The 27,518-nt window shown below is 41.7% G+C and overlaps 1 protein-coding gene across 4 annotated transcripts; it reads right to left on the minus strand.

Moving 5' to 3' along the window:
* Positions 1-3,107: 3,107 nt before the first annotated feature.
* LOC127425486 (hormone-sensitive lipase-like) lies at positions 3,108-26,636 on the minus strand. 4 transcript variants are annotated; one of them, XM_051671546.1, is made up of 12 exons: positions 26,455-26,636; positions 25,898-25,955; positions 23,163-23,412; positions 20,084-20,368; positions 19,822-19,912; positions 15,853-15,998; positions 14,787-14,972; positions 14,385-14,537; positions 7,394-7,538; positions 6,329-6,556; positions 4,045-4,418; positions 3,108-3,506 (listed from the first exon to the last, which is right to left on the minus strand). In XM_051671546.1, exons 3-12 carry the CDS (start codon positions 23,400-23,402, stop codon positions 3,273-3,275), a joined length of 2,082 nt encoding a protein of 693 aa, XP_051527506.1. In that variant the 5' UTR covers positions 23,403-23,412; positions 25,898-25,955; positions 26,455-26,636; the 3' UTR covers positions 3,108-3,272. The 4 variants fall into 4 exon arrangements, with proteins under 4 accessions (XP_051527506.1, XP_051527504.1, XP_051527507.1 ...); XM_051671544.1 differs by lacking the exon at positions 25,898-25,955; XM_051671547.1 differs by lacking the exon at positions 25,898-25,955 and having other exon boundaries at positions 23,163-23,404; positions 26,447-26,636.
* Between the last annotated feature and the right edge of the window lie 882 nt (positions 26,637-27,518).

The raw sequence follows: 27,518 nt of genomic DNA on the forward strand, positions 1-27,518 counted from the left end.
CATGTTAGACAAACAATATCACCCTAGATGTTGCCCCAACTAGCTTAACAAAGTTGTCTGAATAAACTATTTAATATTGAACAATGTTGCAGATTTGCCAGCTCCCAGCATGGATTGCGGCATGAATGCATTTTTATGGTAAGTGTTATAGGCTTATTTTTTGCTGTTTGCAGACTTTATCTTTGCTGCTGTTTTCATCATTACTGTTAGTTAATGGTTGTGTGGTGATGTTCAAAGCTGACCTTTTCACTTATTGATGTTTGTCGATTGTGAGCTTTACTGAGGTTTGTGTGCAAAGTTTTGAGGTCTATGTGCCTCCCTATACAGAATATCACATGCTGCGTTTGCTTTGCAAGATGCTTGTGCATTAAGTGGCAAAGGTTGTGCTGTGTACTTCACATAAAGTATACAGATAAACTACAACAGTACCAAAAACAAGTTTAATTAATTAATATTTAGTTACTTGAACTAAATAGTTCAAGTCCACATTACTTAAATCAGTTGTTTGATCTGCCTCAACAAGACTTCTCAAGTTGAAAAAAAAAAAAAAACCCAAGAAAGATAACACAACTAATTTAAGTTGAGTTAACGCAAATTCTTTCCCTCAGAATTTTTTTTTTTTTTTTTTTTTTTAGGGCAATGAGTTTCCATAAAATGTTTTAAGTTAAACGAACTTGTCCGGGTGTACGGTGTATTAACGGTTGTATTTTGATGAAACTATGGCTACCGTGGTAACATTTTGTAAAAGACAGACTACTAAGAAAAAACGCACTGGAAAATGAGGCTTTAATGAAAACAGTGGATTATTTATTATTGCATTTGTTATTAAAAACAATGCAAATATCAAAATATCTTAAGTGCACACAATAGAACAAACATCTATTTAGTGAACTGCATGTAACAGAAACTGGTAACTTGTCAAAGTTTGATAATTTTTTTTGACCATGTTATTTAACATTGACAAGTTAACAGTGCATCTGGTCATCAACATTTGTGTTGATGAGATGACGAGGTTAGACAACAGTACGAAAGGAAACAATGGTGTAAAGCTTATAACCCCATCCATTAAAAGGCCTTAAAATTGTATCTTGTAAATAATAATGTCTCTCTCACACACACACACACACACACACACCCTTGTAAAATTATTTATTAAACCTTGTATTTTAAAATTAAAGCATTCAAACCATTATCATTTCAGATATTACTTACAAGAGGTCAAAACAAAGGGTGACATAAATAAAAGGCAACAGCGCAGATGCTTTAAAAAAATGGTGTTAGTTTGCAATGCAAAAGCAGCTCAGATAGATTGTATTGCTTTAGTACAGGCACAATGGTAAAATCTTGTCAGTTGATATGGTCAGTAAAGTGAATGGTCACTGTGAATACCTTTTAGTCATTGTAATGAAAGTCTGCATGTTTCATTAAATGTCAGATATGTCTTTGGTGTTGCAAGTTGGATTTACAAGTGCATGTGCATGTTTGTTTCCAGACGTTTACATCAAGTATGACTGATTTAGTGGAGTTTGGACAGGGGACAGCAAAAGTTATTTTTTCTTCACATACAGGTGCATCTCAATAAATTAGAATGTCTTGGAAAAGTTAATTTATTTCAGTAATTCAACTCAAATTGTGAAACTTGTGTATTAAATAAATTCAATGCACACAGACTGAAGTAGTTTAAGTCTTTGGTTCTTTTAATTGTGATGATTTTGGCTCACATTTAACAAAAACCACCAATTCACTATCTCAAAAAATTAGAATACATCATAAGACCAATAAAAAAAAAAAAACATTTTTAGTGAATTGTTGGCCTTCTGGAAAGTATGTTCATTTACTGTATATGTACTCAATACTTGGTAGGGGCTCCTTTTGCTTTAATTACTGCCTCAATTCGGCGTGGCATGGAGGTGATCAGTTTGTGGCACTGCTGAGGTGGTATGGAAGCCCAGGTTTCTTTGACAGTGGCCTTCAGCTCATCTGCATTTTTTGGTCTCTTGTTTCTCATTTTCCTCTTGACAATACCCCATAGATTCTCTATGGGGTTCAGGTCTGGTGAGTTTGCTGGCCAGTCAAGCACACCAACACCATGGTCATTTAACCAACTTTTGGTGCTTTTGGCAGTGTGGGCAGGTGCCAAATCCTGCTGGAAAATGAAATCAGCATCTTTAAAAAGCTGGTCAGCAGAAGGAAGCATGAAGTGCTCCAAAATTTCTTGGTAAACGGGTGCAGTGACTTTGGTTTTCAAAAAACACAATGGACCAACACCAGCAGATGACATTGCACCCCAAATCATCACAGACTGTGGAAACTTAACACGGGACTTCAAGCAACTTGGGCTATGAGCTTCTCCACCCTTCCTCCAGACTCTAGGACCTTGGTTTCCAAATGAAATACAAAACTTGCTCTCATCTGAAAAGAGGACTTTGGACCACTGGGCAACAGTCCAGTTCTTCTTCTCCTTAGCCCAGGTAAGACGCCTCTGACGTTGTCGGTGGTTCAGGAGTGGCTTAACAAGAGGAATACGACAACTGTAGCCAAATTCCTTGACATGTCTGTGTGTGGTGGCTCTTAATGCCTTGACCCCAGCCTCAGTCCATTCCTTGTGAGGTTCACCCAAATTCTTGAATCGATTTTGCTTGACAATCCTCATAAGGCTGCGGTTCTCTCGGTTGGTTGTGCATCTTTTTCTTCCACACTTTTTCCTTCCACTCAACTTTCTGTTAACATGCTTGGATACAGCACTCTGTGAACAGCCAGCTTCTTTGGCAATGAATGTTTGTGGCTTACCCTCCTTGTGAAGGGTGTCAATGATTGTCTTCTGGACATCTGTCAGATCAGCAGTCTTCCCCATGATTGTGTAACCTAGTGAACCAAACTGAGAGACCATTTTGAAGGCTCAGGAAACCTTTGCAGGTGTTTTGAGTTGATTAGCTGATTGGCATGTCACCATATTCTAATTATTTGAGATAGTGAATTGGTGGGTTTTTGTTAAATGTGAGCCAAAATCATCACAATTAAAAGAACCAAAGACTTAAACTACTTCAGTCTGTGTGCATTGAATTTATTTAATACACGAGTTTCACAATTTGAGTTGAATTACTGAAATAAATGAACTTTTCCACGACATTCTAATTTATTGAGATGCACCTGTAGTCTGGTGCTTTTTTGTACTGCTCACTCTTGACTACATTTGTTGATGCTACATTTTCATGACCTGTCAAGATTTGCTCTTATTTATTTCCCTGACATTCTCAAGCATAAAGCTTTGTCTAACTGAGCCTTGGCTGTCTGTGAGCAGGAGGTACTTCTTCTTGCTGGAAGACTTCTCTGATTCGTTGAACACATATGTTAGATGCCTCCTGGGTTTCTTTGGAGAGCTTTAACAGGCTCAGGAAGCCGTGGGGGAGGTCCTCTACCACAGTGAGTGTCACTGGCTGGTTCATATTTCTCAGCTTTTTGGCAAACATCACTGAATCATCTAACAGGGCATCCAGAGCAGAGGCCTAAGGAGAACAATAGTATAATAACAGTAAGAAAAAGAAAGAGATGACTTGTGAGCAGCTCAAATTCTGTCCTTGTTTACTTATAAGCAAACTTTATTTTCCTTCAAGGTCTAATAAAGGTCTTATCTATCTATCTGTCTGTCTGTCTGTTTTTTTCTTGACAAACTTAACCTATCTACAGTAGTTACTTTTTATTTATTTTTTAAATACCATGCATAAAATGCCCCTACTAATGTCCCTAAATCACACTTGTCTCTGTGGCAGCCAAAACAACTGTGCAAACTAGTACAAAACTGGCCAATCAGAAATACTCTTTACTTGTGAATCATTTTGCACAATCTGGATTGATAACATTTGATTGACTAACATGTTTTTGGAAGGCAGGGTTTTGGAAAGAAACTTTCAATTAATTACAGCATTTAAAACTTACGATGATCTCCAGCACATGCTTACAAACACATCAAACAAGTAATTGCGGGAATGAAAGTGGTATTTTTTCACAAATTACAGAATTTCTAGTGGCCTAATCATGTCTTACCACTATATGCACTGGTGGCAGCCCCTTGAGTAGACTGTCTGGAGCAAGTAGAGGGGACACAAAGGGGTTTTTCATTATTGGTGTGCAAGGTGTCTGTATATCCACCAGACACCTCGACCGGAGTGGCTCAAAGTTTTCAGGGTATTCTCGGACTTCCTGTGGCCTGTCTTCAGAGTGTGACTTGGAAGGTGAAGGCCCATTGGATGATGTGGTTGCAGTGGATGATGATGATGATGGTGCTTTTGGATCTATTAAGGATTTAAAACAATTGGTCGCTCCCTGTGTAAAGTTACTTGACAACTTAACTGTATCCTGTCCCAAAGCGTCCAGGGTGTCTAAATGCCGTGCTGGCTGAACTGTCTGACTTCCTGTACCTGAGATAGAGATAGCGACAAAAATACAGGATAATCATGAGAGAGAATAAAACAGATTTAAGATTAAACATGTATAGATTTCTACCAACATCACTATTAGATTAAAACAGTGTTGGGGAGTAACTAACTAAAAGTAGCGATGCTACTAATTTAACTACAATTTTTAAATTGTTTTCAATATAGAGTAGCTTTTCCAGTAAATAGCTCCTTTTTTCCAACAAGTAGCAGTGTAGTGTTACAAAACATTACATTGTTACTTTTTTGCCACATAGTACGCATAGCTTTACAGCCATGAAAACTGAGGTAATTATCAAATTCATTCTCTCTCTTATATAAAGCAATGAAGAGTCCAATTCATTTTAGTTAAATTAATTTGTTTGAACAGTTCATGTACACTAATCAGTTAAAAAATATGAACCAATTCAGAGTCATCATTCTTCATCAGGAACTGTGTCTTTTTCTAGCCAAATATTTAGTTCTATGCTGCTCAGTTATATCAATTATGAGGTTTTCATGTTTTTTGGTTGTATTTAGTGTAAATTTATCTTTTCAGGTTTAATGCTGTAATTTCTGCCAGAAAAATACTGTTCTGATTGCTAAAACATTTATTTGATTATATATTTAAAAATACATTACTTAAATAGCTTCAATGTAGTTAGCTAATTTATGTTAGCAAAGTAGCTAACTACTTTTTCAAAAGCGTAGCTTGACTGTATTTGAAGTAGTTTAAAGGTACAGTATATTCTGGGTTCAATACAAGTGAAGCTCAAATGACAGCATTTGTGGCATAATGATTATTACCACAAAAAATCATTTCAACTTGCCCTACTTTTCTTTAAAAAAAAAAAAAGCAAGAATCTGTTACAATGTCCGTAAACATTTAAATACTCACTGTTTCGAACGTATATCCACAAGAAGTAAACAATCTGCATGTTAACATGATTTTAGTGTGATAAAATCACTTACTAACCTTTTCTGTGTAACGTTATATCCATTTTTACAACTTTGTTGTCATGACGACGAAACATTGTGAACCCCAAAACTCTAAAACAGCCATAAAAATGACAATTTGAAAACTTTACAGCTCAAATAATACACAAGTTTTAACAGAAAAAAATAATATAAGTGCTTGTATAAAATTCACATTTCTTCCTTTAAACTCCTGAAACCCAAGAGTGACTACTGTGTGCATTTTCAATTTCCCTTTTTGATTTGTAACTAGTAACATCTAATAAAAAATAAATAAATAAATAAATAAAACATTCTCACAGATAATGTCGAAAGTTATCAAAATAACTAACATGTTTTTTCTTTACTTTTGAGGGAATAATGTCTCAAAATCCACGTATATGGACATCATGTTTATCAGCATGTGAAAAATGAATGAATTTTTTAGTGACATATCAATGAAACTAGAGACGCTACTCTTTACACCCAAACAGGTTTCAATTAAAAAAATGTTGTAAGCTCTGCACCCGTAGAAGAGCTTCATGGAAATTGATGCCATGCTGTTGTGTCAAGTGACTCGGTGCGGCAGATGTTTTTCCCTTAAATGACAGTCTAGAGTCTTGTGAACAGTATTCAGTCAGTATAAATTAATTTAAATTATGCATTGTGTATAGCGAAGCCAAAATAAAATGTCTACGCATGTGGACGCAGGGTCACGCAAGGTTAAACCCTCCAGAAATTGGCACCATTGTAACCTCAATTTCTGCTTTTTTTTTTTTAAGAAAAGGAGGGACAAGTCGAAATTAGTATTTGTGGTCATCAACATTATGCCACAAATGCTGTCAACTGAGCATGACTTGTATTGAACCCAGAATATTCCTTTACATTATATGTAGCTTATGACATAATATCCACCCGAAAGATGCTAATGATGGACTCAGAACTCATACTCAAAATCTCACCAACATAGGCATCGATGCACTTATAGAGCACACTCAAAGGCAGCAAAGGGTCAATGAGAGTAAGCAGCCTGGATGGTGAGGAGTCCGTTGTCAGTAGAGTTGCTGGGTACGCTGCCACGATTCCATCAGGAATGCGCACACCGTAAGACATTGCCTTCATAGAGACGGTTATACACAGGTTACCACCTGCACTATCCCCAACCAAACAAACACGCTCTGCAGTCGAACCTGAGTAGCAAGATCAAGATTTAGAGAATCATTAAGCATCTCTAATTATTCTCAAATAGGCATGAGGCACACACCTTTCACTTTTAAAAATAAATGTTCTTCAAAGGTTCTTTGCAGCTCCTTTAGGGATAGTTTACCACAAAATTCTGTCATCATTTACTCACTTTCATGTTGTTCCAAACCTGTATAACTTTCTTCCATGGAACACAAAAGGAGATGTTAGGCAGAATGTTAGCCTCAGTCACCATTCTCCATTGCATCGTTTTTTTATACAATGAAAGTGAATGGTGGCGATGCAAAAATTCCACCTAGAAAGCCATATATTTTTTAAACAGCTTGAGGGTGAGTTACTTTTAGGTGAACTGGTTCTATGTTACTTTAATAGATTTTGCAGATCAGTCTATTGGTTTCTTTGGTCTTTAAAGTACGTAGATATTTTCAAAAGAACTGGTGAATAAAAAGGTCTTTGCAGAACTTAAATTCTCATCTGATATCAGACTGTAAAATGCTTTTTGGTTGTAATTGAAACCATTATTTTAATATTTGGTTCTTAATATTTGTCACTAAAAACATGGATGTCAAATAATTTAACTCGCTAACCTCAAATATCAGGTTATAAAACTAAATAAATTGAATGCATTTAAATGAAGTGTCTATGTCTGGATCCCATTTTACAAAGTAAGCTTTATCCTATTTTATAGCAACAACAAAAAAAATGTAACAAATACGTAAATACTTTTTTGGCAAACAAGTGTGGATTTGCCTTTGTTGACTGTCATCATCATCATCATCTTAAGGATCTTTGTTTTTATCTGGTAAGGGGTGCGCTATACAAACCCAGCAAGTGGCAATTCTTCAAGGCCCAACAGTAGGCGTAGAAACACTCCTCTAGAGCTCGGGGGAATGGGGCCTCTGGAGCCAAGGAGTAATCCACTGAGAGAATAGGCACATCCAGATCCTTTGACCAGCTTTTCAAGTAATTCTACAACAGAGACAAAAAACTGAATCTAAACAAATACATTTTATACATGAAAAACTTTATGCTTTAGCTCCAAACAGTATTTGAACACTTATGCCACACTTAAACTTGTGCGACCCCGCATCCACATGCGTGGACTTTGTATTTTAGCTTTGCAATATGCAACGCATAATTTTATTTAATTTAAACTGACTGATCTCAGTTCAGAAGACTCTGTGCTGTCAGTAAAGGGTTAAACATCCAGTCAGGCTTCCTAAGCAACCAATTGGCCCAGCTGCTAGGGTGGATAGAGTCACATTGGGTTAACCTCCTCGTGGTCGCTATAATGTGGTTCTCAATCTCGGTGGGGCATGTGGTGAGTTGCGCACTCAACAAGCCACGTGATAAGATGCGTGGATTGACGGTCTCAGACGTGGAGGCAACTGAGATTTGTCGTGCGCCACCTGGATTGAGGCGAGTCACTACACCACCACGAGGACTTACAGCACATTGGGAATTGGGCATTCCAAATTGGGGAGAAAATCAAAAAAAGTAAAGGGTTAAACATTTGAAGTACGAGTCTTGTGACCAAACAGAAGCAGATGTTTGGACCACTAAACATGTTTGGCAGACATGAAACAATGGTAATCAGTACATAGATTTACATAGATTTAGCCATTACTTTGAATCAGAATTATTTATGCTCTTTTCTGATGTAATGTCTGTAATGTCTCAAAAACATAAATAACACTACTGGAAACATAATAAACAATTTGATAAAAAAAATAAAAAAAAATCTGACTTTCTATAGCTTGGTATTATTTAAAATGTCACAACTTAGTCCCATTGTCCAAATATGCTGACATCAATTTTTAGGAAAACGATTTGGTCTAAAACATTTTTTTTTGTTTTTTCATGTTTTTTCGGCGCTACTAGTTACAAATCAATGGAAAATCCATACAGCAGTCACGCTCTGGTCTCAGGAGGTTATAGGAATATTCCAGGTTGAATACAAGTTAAGCTTTATCGACAGCATTTGTGGCATAATATTGATTACTAAAAAAATGAAATTTTGACTTGTCCCTCCTTTTCTTTAAAAAAATCCAAAGTCTGGGGAAGTGAGTAAATGATGACAGAATTTTTTGGTAAACTATCCCTAAAGGAGCTGCAAAGAACCTGTGAAGAATCTGTAAACATTAAAATACTCACTGTTTTAAAAGTATAGCCACAATACGTGAACAATATGTGTGTTAGCATGATTTTAGTGTGAAAAAATCGCTTGCTAACCATTTCTGTGTAAAGTTTTAACCAATTTTACAACTTCATTGCCATGATGACGATGTTATGTCAACAAAACCTTAAATCCTAAAATGACTGTAAAACTGACAATTTAAACATCTTTACAGCTTAAATAATGTACAAAATTTAATGAGTTTTAACAGAAGAATTAACGTTCTGGTTACTTTCGTAACCTCCGTTCCCTGATGGAGGGAACGAGACGTTGTGTCGATGTAGTGACACTAGGGGTCACTCTTGTGAGCCCCAAACACCTCTGCTTTTTTTTAAAATGGCCAATGAGAATTGGCGAGCGGAATTTGCATGCCACTCCCCCGGACATACGGGTATAAAAGGAGCTGGTATGCAACCACTCATTCAGGTTTTGTGCTGAGGAGCCGAGACCAGGTCCTGGCCATTTCAGTGGGTAGTTCAGCGTTGTGGCAAGAGGGACACAACGTCCCGTTCCCTCCATCAGGGAACGGAGGTTACGAAAGTAACCAGGACGTTCCCTATCTGTCACTTACTCGACGTTGTGTTGATGTAGTGACACTAGGGGTCCCTATACAAAACGCCACAACTAGCTGAACTGTGTTACGTGAACTGGCGGTGTGTGACAGGCAGACTGCTGCGTGCCTCGTAGCCAGCGCACCAGACCGTCACATAACCTCCCCCAACGCTCTTATGAGTGTTGAACGGTCCATTAGGAACAAGTCGGCTGCCCAACTATAGGGACAGGCTAGACCAGCCGAGGCCTCTTTTCTCCCCAAAAAGAGTGGAATTTGTTAACTGACTGGGAGCCATAAGTGTCTGCGTTGGGGGGTGTCCCTCCCAAGGGGAAGGCACTGCGGAGACCACACCCGCCCAAAAGGGGGGGGGGTATTCTGAGTGGAATACGTCACACGGTCTTACCGAGTCTTGTCGGAAGTATGTCATGTGGAGAGGTCCCATGGTAGGTCTTACCCAAAGGGGAAGGAGTTTCTACAGAGCATGGCAACTGGGGGGCCAGAGGGGCCTCTGCCCAAGGAAGACGCAGTTTGCCGTCAGGGAAACAATTTTGTGGAAGATATCACATGGGGTCGCCTTCGGGGAACCAGCACATGTGGAGCACCTACCTCAGTACAGGGGCTCAGCGCACGTACTGGGCCAGTCAGCGAGTTTCTCCGCAAACTCAACTGCCAGAAGGCTAAGGAGGAAAGTCATCCAGGGATCACAGTCTGTGAACACGACAGTGGGTAGTGAGATCCGAGGAGCGTGAGATCCGAGAACCATGTCTGGGTGGGTGTACGCTACCGTCCAGACCAACACGTGCTTGCCCTTGATCAATGGCCAAAACCTCCGCAGGGCGAAAAGAACTGCCAACAACTCTAGGTAGTTGATGTGCCAAAGCAGCCGCGGGCCAGTCCAGGAGCCGGCGGCTGTGTGCCCGTTGCATACGGCGCCCCAGCCCATCTTGGAGGCATCTGTTGTAACCACGACGCACCTGGAGACCTGCTCTTGGGGACCCCCTGCCCATAGGAATGCAAGGTCGGGGGGGCCTGGGTAGCTCAGTGGTAAAATACGCTGGCTACCACCCCTGGAGTCGCTAGTTCGCTAGTTCGAATCCCAGGGTGTGCTGAGTGACTCCAGCCAGGTCTCCTAAGCAACCAAATTGGCCCGGTTGCTAGGGAGGGTAGAGTCACATGGGGTAACCTCCTCGTGGTCGCTATAATGTGGTTTGTTCTTGGTGGCGCATGGTGAATTGAGCGTGGTTGCCGCGGTGGATGGCGTGAAGCCTCCACACGCGCTATGTCTCCGTGGCAACGCACTCAACAAGCCACGTGATAAGATGCGTGGGTTGACTGTCTCAGACGCAGAGGCAACTGGGATTCGTCCTCCGCCACCCGGACTGAGGCGAATCACTACGCCACCACGAGGACTTAGAGCGCATTGGGAATTGGGCATTCCAAATTGAAAAAAAAAAAAAGAAATGCAAGGTCGGTCCGGATCGGCGTGATGGCCACACGATGTGTCCCGAGGCACCATGCCCATCTTGGGACTCGAGTCCGAAGCCAGATCAACTCGAGCGGTTCTCCCCAGGAGCCTCTGAAAAAGTTTCAGTGGAACCACTGTTCTCCATCTGAATGCCTTCAGACAGTTCAGCACCAACTGTGCACGCTCGTTCGTGAGGTGCGCTGTCATCAAGACTGAGTCCAACTCCAAACCGAGAAAAGTGATGCTCTGAAAGTTTGCTCTTTTCCCAGTTGACCCAAAGCCCCAGTCCGCTGAGGTGCCGGAGCACAAGGTCCCTGTGTGTGCAGAGCAACTCTCGAGAGTGAGCTAAGATTAGCTAGTCGTCGAGATAGTTGAGGATGTGGATGCCCACATCCCTTAGCGGGGCAAGGGCTGCCTCTGCAACCTTCGTGAAGACACGAGGGGACAAGGACAGGCCGAAGGGAAGGACCTTGTTCTGGTATGCCTGGCCTTCGAAGGCAAACCGCAGGAAGGGTCTGTGTCGAGGTAAGACCGAGACATGGAAGTACGCGTCCTTCAGGTCTACCGCCATGAACCAATCTTGATGCTGGACGCTCGCTAGAAGGCATTTTTGCATCAGCATCTTGAACGGGAGTTTGTGCAAAGCCCAGTTCAGTACTCGCAGGTCCAGGATTGGTTGCAACCCACCGCCTTTCTTCGGTACGATGAAGTAAGGGCTGTAGAACCGTTTCTTCATCTCGGCTGGAGGGACAGGCTCTATTGCACCCTTGCACAGAAGGGTAGCGATCACCGCACGCAAGGTAGCGGCGTTCTCGCCCTTCACCGAGGTGAAGCAGACGCCACCGAACCTGGGCGGGTGCCTGGCGAACTGAATTGCGTAGCCGAGTCGGACGGTCTGTGTCAGCCATCGCGACGGGTTGTAAAGCGCGAGCCAAGCGCCCAAACTCCGGGCGAGGGGGACCAAGGGAATGATCACGTCGGACATACCGGCGGGTGGGGCCTCGCGGCGGGACGGAGCTCGAGGTGCCACGTTGAGGGGATTCGAGCCCCGTGGCCATGCTGAGTCCAGGGACATCAAAGCACTTACCTGGCTCTTGTCGCCCACCATAAGATTGGCCGAGGAGGGGGGACGAGGAATCTCGTCCCCATAGTCCACTGGACCCAATCCCGTGTGGGTGTGTTTGTGCCACAGCTGGGCGCACAGGGGCGGGGGACCGCCGCTGGAGCGCCATACCTGCAAAGATGGAACAGTGGACGGTGGTCATGACGACGGCCATGCACACCGGACATGTGACCCAGGGAACAAGAAAACCGCTCTTTTGTTGAATTTTTGGGTACCGCAACCTCTTGGACATGCAGCGAAATTAAATGAAAATGAAACAAAAGATTCTCCTCCTGGCCCTCCACCGGGGGATGGAGTGGTCTGCTTGCCAGCTCCAGAGAAGCGGGTCTCCTTGCCTCTGGGTCACCCGTCTCAGGGGCGTTTCGAAGTCTTCCTCGGGTTCTTAGCAGCTGGCCGTGAGACGGATGGCGTCTGCTTCCTGCGCTGGGCTCCACGCCGGGGGGCGGTGGCAGAGCTGGTGTTGTAGTTGCAGGAGGACGCCCTTGGCGATGAGCAGACGGGGTGTGGGGTCTTGAGCCGCACCGGGGCAGGATGTGCTGTATGGCCTCCATCTGCTGCTTCACCGCCGAGAACTGCTCGGCAAAGTCCTCGACGGTGTTGCCGAATAGGCCAACCTGGGAGATGGGGGCATCAAGAAACCGTGCCTTGTCAGCCTCTCGCATCTCAACCAAGTTGAGCCAAAGGTGGCGCTCCAGGACCACCAGGGTGGACATCGCCTGCCCGAGAGACCGCGCCATGACCTTCATCGCCCGGAGAGCGAGGTCGGTTGCCGAGCGCAGTTCCTGCATCAATCCCTGGACGGGAGATTCGGGCGCCCGCGCCAGGTGGCAGCGCTCTGTGGGCACAAGTGCACTGCGAGTGCCTTATCCACCTGGGGGATCACCGAATACCCCCTGGCAGCTCCACCATCGAGGATAGCGAGAGAGGGGGAGCTGAAAGACTGGGATCGGGCAGTAAAAGGTGCCTCCCACGATCTTGTCAGCTCCTCATGCACTTCCGGGAAGAAAGGAACGGGGGCGGGGCGTGGCTGTGGGCGGCGCTCTGAGTCCAGGAACCAATCGTCGAGCCGCGAGGGTTCAGGGGAGAGTGGAGGGTTCCACTCTAGCCCAACACTCGCAGCCGCCTGGGAAAGCATGTCCATCATTTCCTCATCGGCCTGGGACTGGGCGACCATTCCCGAAGGAGGAAGCCCAGTCGAAGCCTCTGCGTCTGACTGGACAAGCCCACTCTCCGATGCTGCGCTCGATAACCCGTCTTCTTCCCGGGCTCCGAACGAGAGGTCGAACTCGCCCTGAGACGAGCCGGCGATCTCGTCCGAGCGCCTGACCGGGGCAAGTGAGCGTGCTGGGGAATGGGAGGTCCGTGGGGGGATACCCGGCAAAGGTGGTCCCATTGAGGTCCCCAAATCGCCCCCAGTGCTAACCGGCACGGCCTCATACCCATAGGTAGAAGGACCGAGGCGGGGAGCCACTGGGGTGGCTTGCTTTCTTTTTATAAAATAGAGGCTTCACATTTCTGGCTTTAAACCCTCCAAAAATTGGCACCAATCACTTTCATTGTAAGTGCCTCAATGTAACTGATTTTTGCTTTTTTTTTTAAAGAAAAGGAGGTACGAGTCAAAACTAATCGATGCGGAAATCAATATTATGCCACAAATGCTGTCAACTGAGCTTAACTTGTAATTAACCATGAATATTCATTTAATGATTGAAATGTCTGAATGATATAGCATTAGATAATAAAATAATAAGCAAGTTTCATCTGCAAACAAATTATATCTTTTTTTCAGTATTAAAACTTTTATTACAATTAACTTTTCTTAGTTTATCACAATAACTATGGACACGCTGCACTTACATCTGACAACCAGAGTGTCACTATACTTTATGTCTTCATTTTAAACACTATATCTATTGTTTTATCATTTTAAACCTAACAAACTTTGACATGTTTTGCTTGAAAAATGTGCTTAAGCTATCTTTCTTTAAAATAAATGGCACTTGGTTTGATATTTTGTCATTTAAAGCAGAAGTATATAATTTCTGTGCCACTAGTGGCACCAAACGGAATTACAAAAATAAACATTGTTTTCAAAACAGCTTTCTGATTATGACCCCAATCTGCCATTGGTCAAAGAAACTGATCATTTTGCCCTCAACTCATGCCATTGGTCAAGTCAATGTTATTGTCTCTCTTGAAATGGGTCACTCAAAACAAACAGAGGAATTTTTAAAGCGCCACAGAGACACAGTGTTTACAGTTTTCAAGAAAACTGACCTGTGAATGGCTTACTTATACTTTTCTCTGCATATTAAACTGGGATATGAGAAAGTATTTTAACACAGAAAAAGTTTCATGCTTCAGCTTTAATTCTACAACATTCACGTATTTTAAGTATGGTTTGAGATCCTAATACTTTTTGGGCCACTATCCTGAGGTTTTGGCACACTGGTTATTCATTAAACAAAGCAACTACAAAACAACTGCTGTCTGGATACCTCATGTGATTTTGAAGTTTGTGCGACAAATCCTCCTCCATGGAAGTGAATGAGAAGACAAGGAGTGAGAGGAGCTGTCTGACGACTGAAACTTGCAGGTAAAGAACGGTAAGGCCCTTCAGACCGAGAAAATGCTAACAGATCTGCACTGTCCTATGAAAAGAAAGGGAATATAGAGGGTGGGGGAAATTGAGGGGAAGTAAATGTTTAACAGTTACTTTTTTAGGCATTTCAACCAATCACAAGGATTGTATGCATATTACAAAGCAATACTACGTATTTCTTGAGATGCCGTTCCTAGGCTTGAAACTGGGGTGCTTTCCAACTGTCTTTAGATAGCTGCTTATCCTAAATAAATAAAATTTACTAGCCATTTCTTTTCCATAAAACATACACACAAACCTGTCCTTGGCGGAGCATGTGTGAGATCAGCCGCACATTAACTGGCCCAGGGCCCCAGTGTGCAACTGGTGGGGTCACAGAGACTGAGAGAGTTGGGTCAGAGGCGAGTGGCAAACTAAACGTTTCAGCTGGCACTGTTAATGTCAGATTCACTTGCACCACACTGGAAGCAATCCTTGACAAACTCTATGGAGAAAGGAGAGAGAAAAAGGATAATCACCTTAAGGCTTTGAACTCTTCTGTCTTATTTAGTGACATGCAAGCACTTTTGTAAACCATATCTCATTAACATAATAACTCATTAACAAGTATTTGATTATTCTACACTTAAAACAAAACAAAAAAAAATATTCTTAAAGGAATATTCTGGGTTGAATACAAGTTAAGCTCAGTCAACAGCATGTATGGCATAATGTTGATTACCACAAAAAATTATTACGACTCATCCTTACTTTTATTTAAAAAAAATCTGGGTTACAGTGAGGCACTTACAATGGAAATGAATGGGGACAATTTCTGGAGGGTTTAAAGGCAAAAATGCAACGCTTATAATTTTATATAAGCAATTACGTTAATTCTTCTGTTAAAACTCATGCATTATTTGAGCTGTAAAGTTGTTTAAATCTTTGCTTTTACAGTTATTTAAGACATTAATTAATTATATTAATTATGACATTACGTCGTCATGGCAACAAAGTTGTAAAATTGGCTATAACTTTACACAGAAAATATTTGTAAACAATTTTATCACACTATAATCATGATAACATGCATATTATTTATGTCTTGTGGCTATTCTTTTGAAACAGTGAGTATTTTAATGTTTACAGATTGGAACCATTTACTTCCATTGTAAGTGCCTCACTGTAACTCAGATTTTTGGGTAAATAAAATGAGAAACAAGTCGAAATGATTTTTTGTGGTAATCAATATTATGCCACAAAAGCTGTAGATTGAGCTTAAATTGTATTGAACCTGGAATATTCCTTTAATGATGTGAATATAAAAATCAGGCGTTTTGTATCAGCTGTCATGTAGGAGCACACAGAAACATGCTTGTACTTACTGATAATAGCTCTGTCTCTGTTAGGTTCCAAAAGGTTTTCCAAAACTGCATATCTAAATTTTGAGTGATGCGCTCAAACTCTGCCCCTCTCAGCTCAGGGTTCATCGCATATTTGCCAGATGTGAAGAAAGAGAGAGCTGCTATGCCTGTAAATAGACCAGACTTCACTAACTAGAGGGATATGTAGTTGTTTGAAGGGATAGTTCACCCAAAAAATGTCATCACTCTCATGTTGTTCTAAAAGGAGATTTTATGCAAAATGACAGCCTCAGTCGATCCAGTCAATACCTCCTAATTTTTTTTAAATCAGAAATATGCCAGATTACAAAGTAAAATGTGTTGCGAACAGCATTTCATGTTGACTTTAAGGTTTCAAACAGTCCATCCTGATTATTAGGAGTTCATCCATCAAATAAGTTAATAATCTTGTAACAGGTTCTTTAACTCTCTTCTTTAAGGAGGAAGCGGGAGCCAGGCAAAGTGCAGCCTTCACCCGCGTGAACGCCTGCTGACACGCTCCGTCCACTGGACCGGATCTGGTGCCCCCGTTCTAGTAAGCTCAATCAGTGGGCTGGTGACGGTCGAATAATTAGGCGCAAACCTGCGATAATAGCCAGCTAGCCCCAGGAATTGTCTCACCTCCTTTTTGGTCTTAGGTCTCGGGCAGGCTGCAATCACTGCGGTCTTATCAATTTGGGGCCACACCTGCCCGTGACCCAAGTGGAAGCCCAGATACCTTACTTCCACCCACCCAGTTGCGCACTTCTTTGGGTTTGCCGTGAGTCCCGCCAGTCTCAATGATCTCAGGACAGCCCTCAGATGCCGCAAGTGCCCCTGCCAATCATTACTGAAAATAATGATGTCATCCAGATAGGCAGCGGCGTAAGCAGCGTGCGGTCTGAGGATTCTGTCCATGAGCCACTGAAATGTCGCCGGGGCCCCAAACAAACCGAACGGAAGCGTCACGAATTGGTGTAATCCGAACGGTGTGGAAAATGCCATCTTTTCACGGGTCATGGGAGTTAAGGGGATCTGCCAATATCCCTTCGTCAAATCCAGTGCTGAATAAAAGCGAGCCGCACCTAACCGATTGAGCAGCTCGTCAATCCAAGGCATCAGATACGCATCAAATTTAGACACTGCATTGAATTTTCCATAATCCACACAGAACCGGAACCAAAATTACCAGGCTGGCCCAGTCACTGTGGGATTCTTCTATTACCCCCCATATCCAGCATAGCCTTTAATTCTTCCCGAACCACTTTTTTTGTGCTCGGGTAATTGGTAGGGATGTCTACATACCACTACCCCTGGGGTCATCTCGATATGGTGCTCTATGAGATTCATACGACCGGGAAGAGGCGAGAACACGTCGTAGAATTCTCCTTGCAACCTGGCAACCTCTGTGATTTGGGATGGTAAGTGGTGGTCTCCACAAGTGACCAGGGTGACTCGATCGGTGACTTTTAAGTTCACCTCCGGTCCTCCCTCCTCCCTCGGAACCACTGTCGCCAAAGTCACATGGACCACCTCTCTCCACAGTTTTAGGAGGTTGAGGTGGTAAATCTGATGTGCTCCATCTCTATTCATTTGTTTGACCTCTTAATCGATTTCCTTAACTTGCAGTGTGACTTCAAAGGGTCCTTGCCACTTGGCTAGTAATTTAGAGCTTGATGTGGGGAGCAATACATGGACTTTCTCTCCCGGTGTAAATTCCCGTAGTCAAGTACCCCTATTATACTGCCGGATTACGCTGAAATGTTGCACAGAGGCACTGCTTCCGGATATTGCGTTGCATAGTCCACCAGAACCAACACAAAGCAATGCCCTCGTGCCGTCCATTCTAATGGCCCGATGAGGTCCACACCAATTCTTTCAAAGGGGACCACAATCAACAGAAGTGGGCGCATTGGCACTCTTGGGGTGGCCGGCGGATTCCCCAGTTGACATTCATGGCATGCCGTACACCACCTGCAAACATCCCCGTGAATGCCCGGCCAATAGAAACGGGCCATTAGATGGTTCAGTGTCTTTTCCTGCCCTACGTGACCCGCCATCAGATTAAAATGAGCCGTCTGGAATAACATTTCCAGACGGCTCCTAAGTATTAACAATTGGGTTGTATCCTCCTTTATCTGAGTGTCCTGCATCACTCGATACAACCGATCCTTGATAATTTAAAAATACGGATATGTGAGTGCAATGTCTGGCTAGAGATGTTGACCATCAATCACTTTCACTTGTTCAAAGGCGTGCTGAAGGGTCTCGTCTCACGTCTGCTCCAGAGGGAAATCCCCTGCAGGGAATCCTCTAAGGGGAGCCAAGACTTTCCCCTCCCTTACATCCTCCTGACGTGGAGCTGATGTAGACGGCTGTGGCACCGCCTCCCCAGCCAGCGAATCACACACCACACACCGATACATTTTGTTGCAGGACCCATCCACACATATTCCCCTCAATAAAGTTGTAAATGCCGGCCAATTCGTACCCAAGATTAGTGGATGGGAGAGGTGGGTACTAACCGCAGCCTCGACACAATGCTTTTGTCCCCGAAATGGAATAATGACCGTCACTACAGGGTAATGTTGAATATTCCCGTGCACACACCTTACCTTCACCCGCTGGCTCGTATCCAAAGCCTCAGATTGAACCAAGCTTTGGTGAATGAAGGTTTGATTACAACCTGAATCCACCAAGGCTTTGTATGTACCTCCCTTAATACTCACAGGTATCCAGTATGCACCTGCTCGATCGGGGGCAGCCTGTGGCATGTCGGGGATCCAGACCAATGTCTCCACCTCCATTGTGGGGCATCGGTCCTGGAAATGCCCAGGTTCCCTGCAGCTCCAGCAGACCAGCCCAGCCCAGACTTCACGCCCACACCCGCGGCAGCGGATTCACCAGCCTGTGGGGGAAAGTGGAGAGGGTTAGGGAAAACCGGTGGGTTGAATGGCCCACGGGACCGGGGAACCGGTTTGGGGTCTGAATATCCCGTTTCTGGGGAATAGGAACAGGACGAGTGGAAGGAGGGGGGAAGGAGGAGAGAGAGATGGAGAGAGATGAGGGCTCGCCAGCCCCCGTATATGTCGCCATATGGTCCTTAGCCAGCTTGACCACCTCGTCCAGCGATGCCGGGCGGTGGCACTGGACCCATTCTGCCATCCCTTTCGGTAGTCAGTTGATCAACTGCTCCAGTACCACCAGTTCGACTACTGCCACGACGTCGCGTTCGGTTGCAGCAGCCACTGCTGGCAGGAGTCACGGAGCTGTTGGGCAAAGGCAAACAGTTGGCCGAACTCGCCAAGCGTCAGCGAGCGGAAGTGCAGGCAATGCTGCTCTGCGGCCAACTTGTTGCAAGATGGCTCGCTTCAAGTCCTGATACCCCAGGAGGTTGGCAACGGGTAGTTGTTGGGCTGCCAGTTGTGTTTCTCTTGACAGCAGCGGCAGCAGGAGGACTGCCCACTGGGACTCTGGCCATCCTGCTGCTTCCACCGCACGCTCAAACAGCTCCATGAATTCCTCCGGCCGTCGAATCGCTGCTCCTGTTCCTGGTGCAGCTCAAGCACAGTCTGATGTTGTGTTTGGTGGATGCTGGTGAGGGTCTTGATTAGATCGGCGAAGGGCGAGGACTCCATGATGGCGTATCCATGATAAACAATCCACGTAGTCTTTTATTTTACACACTCAAAGATCTGCTTTTCAGCATAACATTGCACGCACATACACAGTCAGCTTTGTGCATCTCTCTCTCACCTCCGGCGGTTTGGACTGCCCTTTTAACCCCCTCCACCTCTCACTGCAACACAAAACAGTTGTTAGAAGTGATTTCCCACAGGTGTCAATTCTTACCACTCTTCCTCTCCCGGCCTCGCTCTCCACAGACGTCGCTCGGCCATGCCAACATCACCACACATCTAATCACAATATTATGCTTAGACATTTTGCCCAACGCAGATCCATTGCACTTACCTATACCAGTTTGCTGTTTCTTGTAGTTTTCACCAAAGGATACCATACTGATGACCACTGTCTGTAGAAAAGGCCTGAGAGATGGGGAAAACTTGGAAGACAGAGAAAAAAATAGAGGCTGCCATTATGTTTTTGAAACATATTTGCCAACACCAGGGAAAGGATAAATTTAATTATGCATGGGTGATTCTCTGTATTGTATAAAAGTGGTAAAACCAGAACCATTCTGCACAATTTTCAAAAAGCATTTACATAATCTCACCTGGAAGCCCAAGCAACGGCCATAGAAACAAGCCTTATGCATGGAGATGTACTCTTGCACAAATTTCTCACTCAAACCTCCTTCCTCTTGTGAATAGAGCTGGCCATAGGCATTGTCATTTAGTAATACCTGTGCCAGGTAAAGCAATGCCCGCAGCTGGCACAGGGCACTACAGTACGCTTCCATTTCTGCCACATTATGCTCTATCCGGAAAAATGTTCCACTGTAGTTTGAGGCAATGTAACGGGCCTTTTGGATGATGTAGATGACACAGGAATGTACTACCTATGGATAACAGAGAAACTTAAAGGAACAGTTCAGCCAAAAGTGCAAAATTCTGTCATCCTACGTACAAAAGGAGATGTTAGTTACATCTAAAGATGTTACAAAAATGTTAGTCTCAGTCACCATTCATTTTCATTGTGTCTTTTTTCGATACAATGAAAGTGAATGGTGACTGAGACTGTCAATCTTCCTAAAATCTCCTGTTGTGCTCCACGGAAAAAAGAAAGTCATAAGGGTTTAGAACAGGGGTCGGCAACCTATGGCTATGGAGGGGTAATCACTGGCACGCCAGCAACGGCGAGAGAGGAGTAGACTATTTTATTTATCTGAAATTCCGCACCTGCATTCCAATCTACATCTTGATGTAATCCTTCCGCATGATCACGCAGCGCGTTTTCATCAGCTGAATGTGAGGCTAAACAAAAAGTTAAAATGTGACGAGACTGCAGTATACCAACTGACTCGTGCAGCGCATGCAAACCATTCGTGCATCACAAGCCGGCAGCGCTACACTTTCAGTTAATAGTGCAACTTAAAACGTGTCCGCTTTGCTTCGCTCCGGTCAGGTTCCGTGTATGACAGCCTACATTCCGTGTTTCATTTGTTTCTTTTTGCTTTCAGAAAAACACGTGATGTAATGAGGTAAACACCACTATTAATCCTTGAGATTTCCAAACCAGCATACAGGTACACCCTCCTTAAACCACAGTCACACTCAAAATTACATTAAACGATTTAAAGAGAAAACATAAAACATTAAAATCTGCGTCTATTCAAAATATAAATTAAACATGGAAATAAAGTTTTAGGATTTTGCAAGTGCTATTCACTGAAAAGGGCTAAATAGTTGATCGGCTTAAAATGAGCGAATGGCTTGCACGTGCAGCACGAGTCTCGTCACACTTTAATAGTGTTTAGCCTCCCATTCACCTGAATAAAACACGTTGCGTGATCATAAGGAAGGATTACATCAAGATGTAGATTGGAATGCAGGTCAGGTGCAAAAAACTTCATATAAGTAAAATAGCCTGCTCCTCTCTCGCTATTGCTTGAGTGCTAGTGATTACATGATTACAATGACATAATATAAGAAATATTTAAGATTCCACACAATTTCGTGATCAGTAATCAAATAAGCAAATTTTTTGACATTAACTGTACAAAAGGACAGGTTTTCTTTCATTAAATCACTTAAGATGCTCTGTGAAAATGCACATGCATGATCACAATTATATTATAATCATCAGGTTTTGCACAAAGTTTTCACACAAACTGTTATGCTGATAATATAATTTGTAATGAAAAATACACAATTACACAATAAAAATGCAAAATAGAAACATTTTCACAAGTGGACTCAAACTTCGGAAAATCACATACATGCACATATACAGTATATACAGCTCTGGAAAAATTAAGAGACCACTCCAAATGTTTCTTAAATAAGCATCTCTACATGTATGGCAGCCATTCCAGTGTCTGTTGAATTCCTGCTTGAAGTTTTGCACCAGGAGTGGCACAAATTCACCCAACAGCAATGTGAAAGACTGGTAGAGAACATGCAAAGACGCATGAAAGCTGTGACTGAAAATCAGGGTTATTCCACCAAATATTGATTTCTGAACTCTTCCTAAGTTAAACATTAGTATTGTGTTGTTTAAAAATGAATATGAACTTGTTTTCTTTGCATTATTCGAGGTCTGAAAACACAGCATCTTTTTTGTCATTTTGACCAGTTGTCATTTTCTGCAAATAAATGCTCTAAATGACAATATTTTTATTTGGAATTTGGAATAAATGCTGTCAGTAGTTTGGGGTTGATGTCAGCACAGCCATTAACCAGGAAAAAAAAAATGGTACTCCATGTCAAAAAGGTTGCCGGCCCCTTGTTTAGAAATGAAGTAAATGATGACAAAATGTTTGTCTATAATATCAAAAATATCACAATTTTATCATAATAAAGCATTAAATAAGTATAAAATTGCAAAACAGATCAATTGCAGCCAAGAATTAAAGAGACAGTTCCCCCCAAAAAGAAAATTCTCATTATTTACACACCCTCATGCTGTCTCAGATGTGTATGACTTTCCTTCTTCTGCAGAACACAAACAAAGATTTTTAGAAGAATATCTCAGCTCTGTAGGTCCATACAATACAAAGTGAATGGCATTGTATGGACCTACAAAAATAAAAAATAAAAATAAAAATCCATAAGACTCCAGTGGTTAAATCCATATCTTCAGAAGTTCCATGATAGGTGTGGGTGAGAAACAGATCAATATTTAAGCCCCTTTTTACTATAAATCTCCATTTTCACATTCTGAAAATGAAAGTGAACGTGGAAATTTATGGACTTAAATATTGTTGTTTCTCACGCACACCTATTATATAACTTCTGAAGACATGGATTTAACCACTGGAGTTGTATGGATTACAATTGTGTGGTCTTTATGTGATTTTTGGAGATTCAAATTTCTGGTCACCATTCACTTGCATTGTATGGACCTACGGAGCTGAGAAATTCTTCTAAAAATCTTCATTTGTGTTCTGCAGAAGAAAGAAAGTCATACATATCTGGGATATCATGAGGGTGAATAAATGATGAGAGAATTTTAATTTTTGGGTGAACTATCCCTTTAATAATAATAATAATAATAATAATAATAATAAAGCAATAGTCTTTTATGACATGCCATCATTTTCATCTATTTTCATCTAAACCCATAATTTGCAAATAGATATTCTAAAGCACTATCTGAACACTTTTGAAACCAGATAAATCATAAGTAATTACTTTCACTAAGGTCCGAAATCCATTGGCAGGTGTCTGAGCATCAAAGTCAAAATGGTGATAGACCGCAGTAAAGCCAGTAACCAAGGGTTCCACAGCACGGCCATGTTCCTGAATCTGCCTCATCACACCCAACAGACGATCAGTGGTGTCGCCATTTGAAGAATTGGGGGATCCATAAAGAGCCGAGATAACATCTGAACATACCGTCTGCAATGCTGAAAACACATTCTTATGGTCCATGTCTAAGAAACTGATAGAGAGAGGTGTATAACTGTGAGGTGTTCACTCAAAACGTGAAAGAACCTAAAAAGTCTTCAAACCTCATTATAACTTTTATTTTTAAGTAAACCACCATATTTTAACTTTAACATTTTCATAATGTAAATGGAATTGGTAACAAATCACAAAGAAACAAAAAACAAGACAAAGAACAAAATTCTGCTTACCAAGGGCCAAACAATGTAATGAATAAAAACTATTGTGTCCTGTACAGCACACAGACTAACAGATACCCTCTCTGCCTGTGGCAACTGACACAAAGACTAACTATACCTGCAGCAGGCAACACTTGTGTCATTAAAGTCTAAAAGAACACAAAAAATTGCCCACTCTCTGAAAACATATGCCACAATGAATTCCACATAATAATTATAATAATGATAAATTATATTTAGTGGTTTGATGTGACAGAGGCTTCAAGAAAAAGTCAAATTTTCTAAATGGATTTGATTATCCTCTGTTATAATTACTGGAATAGGAATTTCAGACCCTGATAAGAACATCCAGTGCAAATAAAACATGTTAGGCATGACACTGGATCTCAGTACCCAAAAAAACCACTCACTTTAAAATCAGACACAGTAGACTAGTCACTTGTAACCAGTGCTGGGCAGTAGTGGATTACATGTAATCTGGATTACATAATAAGATTACAAAAACTATGCTTAATTAGATAACATTACATTTTATAATGTGCATAATCAGATTATAGTTACATTTTATGGAATACATCACCAATCAGCCAAAAGCAATAACTAGTCATAAATTTAAAAAGATCTGGCCATGTGTGCATATATTTACCGAAATTGATACACTGCATTGAAAGTGCTTAATATAACACACAAATACAGACAGGGCATTTGGTCTCTCTTTTAAATGTAGTTTCTAAATTAATGCACAAATAAATGCCAAAGTGTTTGTATTTGAACCCTGCATTGAAAATAATGCATTTCAAACAAGCCCACGTCCACCTGTCCATAATTCTAGACACTCTTTTGGGAAAAAAAAAAAAAGTTGCAAAGAAACATTTCAGAGGTTCCGGTCACATGCAACTTTGGGCTTTTGGACCATGCAAATGCACTTCGGCCCATGCTTAAAGGAATAGTTCACCCAAAAATGAAAATTCTCTCATTATTCTGAACTCTCTCATGAACTCGCAGACAAGCTAACGTCACGCTTTGCGTCAGCTGCTGGCAGGAAGCGCTTTTAAAAAGTTAATAACATTTTAATTATCTATTTATTTTTTATACAAACGTATCGATTTGCTTCAGAAGACATTAATTGATCAACTGGAGTCGTGTGGATTACTTTTATGCTGCCTAAATATGACAAAATGCTGGCACCCATGTACTTCCATTATAAGGACCTGACAGAGCTCTATCTTCTTCTAAAAATCTTCGTTTGGGTTCTGCTGATGAAAGACAGTCGAACATATCTGGGATGGCATCAGGGTAAGTGAATAATGAGAAAATTTTCATTTTTGGGTGAACTATTCCTTTAAGGATGGCAGAAAAATCACCTGTTTTAGGTTAAGGCCACAAAACTTGTCATGAATAATTATGAAGAGGTAAAAATTGTACACCTATACATCATATCTAGAGACATTCTCTCATTATTGAAGATTCAAATCTGGATAGTAAAAAGTGCAATCCCTATTGCCAGTTTCCTAAATAACAACAATTATTTTCAATTTAAAACATACAGGGGGCCTGGGTAGCTTAGAGAGTATTGACGCTGACTACCACCCCTGGAGTTGTGAGTTCACAAATTGGCCCAGTTGTTAGGGAGGGTAGAGTCACATGGGGTAACCTCCTCGTGGTCATGATTAGTGGTTCTCACTCTCAATGGGGCACGTGGTAAATTGTGCGTGGATTGCGGAGAGTAGCATGAGCCTCCACATGCTGTGAGTCTCTGCGGTGTCGTGCCACCCGGATTGAGGTGAGTAACCGCCCCACCACGAGGACCTACTAAGTAGTGGGAATTGGGCATTCCAGATTGGGAGAAAAAGGGATAAAAAAATAAAAAATGTAAAACATACAAGCATGTTCTCATTGTCTTTTATTTTGAGTAACATTAATTTTTATTACCCTTCAAGAACCTTTAAATAGAAAGTTTCCGTTAGATTTATGTTTACTAATGTTTAATAAAAGGACTGTTGATTGATACTTAATTCATTTGTAATTAATGATTCGATTTTCATCAAAATATGAAATGGGTAATCCAAAAGTAATGAGATTGGATTACCTAAAATGTGTAAATAAATATATGAAACAATTTTGTAATTTGGAATCGGTACCGATTACATTTCAGAAGTAATCTACCCAGCACTGCTTGTTTTACATAGTAAATATACTATACATTTAAACTCGGCCACTTGGCCCCAGGAAAAACAAAAAGTATAAAAGTGTAAAAAAAGAAATCAGACTAAACGTTTTAGAAATGACTGATTTACTTACCAGCTGCAGCCACATTTGCAGGTAAACCTATCCCATCAATTCTTCGCTGAACAGACACCTAAATAATTTGAGATTCCAATTCGTTTTCACATTTCACAATAAGGTTGTGTGTTGGAGGAAAATAATCACCTCTGATCAATAAAACATCTTGCAAACTCTTGCACTTAAGTTTGAACCTTCACCAGGTGAAGGATACTATTGGATATCGTGTCTACTACAATAGTACGTACATTATAAATCATACGTTTGTACTATAGTATACGAATGCTTATAGTAGTATAGTTTATAAATAGAAGGCCTACTAGTTCTAGTAGCCTTCACAGTAGTATTGCATTGCACGTAACAGAAGAAAGGATCTGGCAACCCAACTTGAGAGACCCCTGCGGCAGCAGTACCAAGGCGCGAGATGTTCGTTGCGATGAAATAGACACCACGAAACGGTTTAGCATTGTAGCCCCTCGCTCCTTTTGCTAAATTTGCGTGACGTGTGGCTTGACGTCAGAAAAGTTTGACTGAGGAGCTGTAAAAAGGTTGTTAAATTACGCTTACCTGCTTACCTGTCACTTAAAAAACACCGCTGCTGTGCGCAAGTTGCGCCTGAACTGCGACTGATCGCTGACAACAGCGCCGCATATCGAAGAACAGACTGAACGCTATCGCCATTCGAGCATTTTCATATTTAAACAGAGAATTGTTGAGGATGACTTGTGCTGACGTTATAACTTGCATGTATCCTCTTCCGTACCTGTCAAAGTTTCAACACTCCCTTAGCATCATGGGTACACGAGTCCAGAGATGGCACACCATGTGCACTAAACGCGGCGCGAGCAATGCGACGCTAACGCACCCATTAAAATCAACGTCTACACTTAACTGTTCTAGTTTTGAAGGGTCTCTAGCAGTGTAGATGGGGTGTTGTTATAAAAGAGCCCAATGATATCTAATAGCGTATGCGTATATAAATATTTCTTTCAGATGAGGATTTATCAAACAGATAGGGATTGTAGGCTGTAAATTTCATTTACAGGTAGGCTAAGTTCACAATTTCGCATACACTGATGCAGTCATTATGAATGGACTCCTCAGACTCTGTATAGACTCAGATATCAAGGAAAACACTGACTCATTAATGGAGGCTGCAGTAAAATGAAAAATAAATAATTCATTCAGTCAAAGCCTTCTGTGTTACTTTATTTTTATTTATTTATTTATTATTATTATTATGATAACCAAGAACTAATTCCATGTTCAGATCAAATTGGTAATATTGTCTCAATATCACCTGATGTCATCTGCTGGTCAAAGAAAAAATGTATTTATTCTTGAATATGAGTGCATTCCTGAACAGACTTTAGTGTAGCCATTGTGTCAATCAGCACTGGATACTGAAATAAATGTTGCCGTCTTTATTCTGGGGACCCAGAACTTGATAAGTTTAAGTTTAAAATAAAACAACATTTAAAATGAAGTGATTTATTGTCTGTTTTGGTATGCATTTGGATCAAATAGAAACATTTCAATGAAAATAACATTTTAGGAAATTACATCAAAATTAATTACCGTAAATCAAAGGTCTATCCGATGCAGAACAGTCAAGTCTTATCGGCTTCAAAAATCAGAA

This window comes from Myxocyprinus asiaticus, chromosome 34 (assembly GCF_019703515.2).
Source record: "Myxocyprinus asiaticus isolate MX2 ecotype Aquarium Trade chromosome 34, UBuf_Myxa_2, whole genome shotgun sequence".
Classification (NCBI taxonomy): domain Eukaryota; kingdom Metazoa; phylum Chordata; class Actinopteri; order Cypriniformes; family Catostomidae; genus Myxocyprinus; species Myxocyprinus asiaticus.

Bases quoted from the DNA above. Each gene is read 5' to 3' on its own strand.
- LOC127425486 (XM_051671544.1), bottom strand. From the start codon at position 23,402: ATGGACCATAAGAATGTGTTTTCAGCATTGCAGACGGTATGTTCAGAT. The intron at 15,999-19,821 runs GTAAGTGCAATG...GTCTATTTACAG, and splicing joins GAAACAGCAAACTGGTATAG to GCATAGCAGCTCTCTCTTTC. The intron at 3,507-4,044 runs GTAAGACATGAT...TGTTCTCCTTAG, and splicing joins TGCCACCAGTGCATATAGTG to GCCTCTGCTCTGGATGCCCT.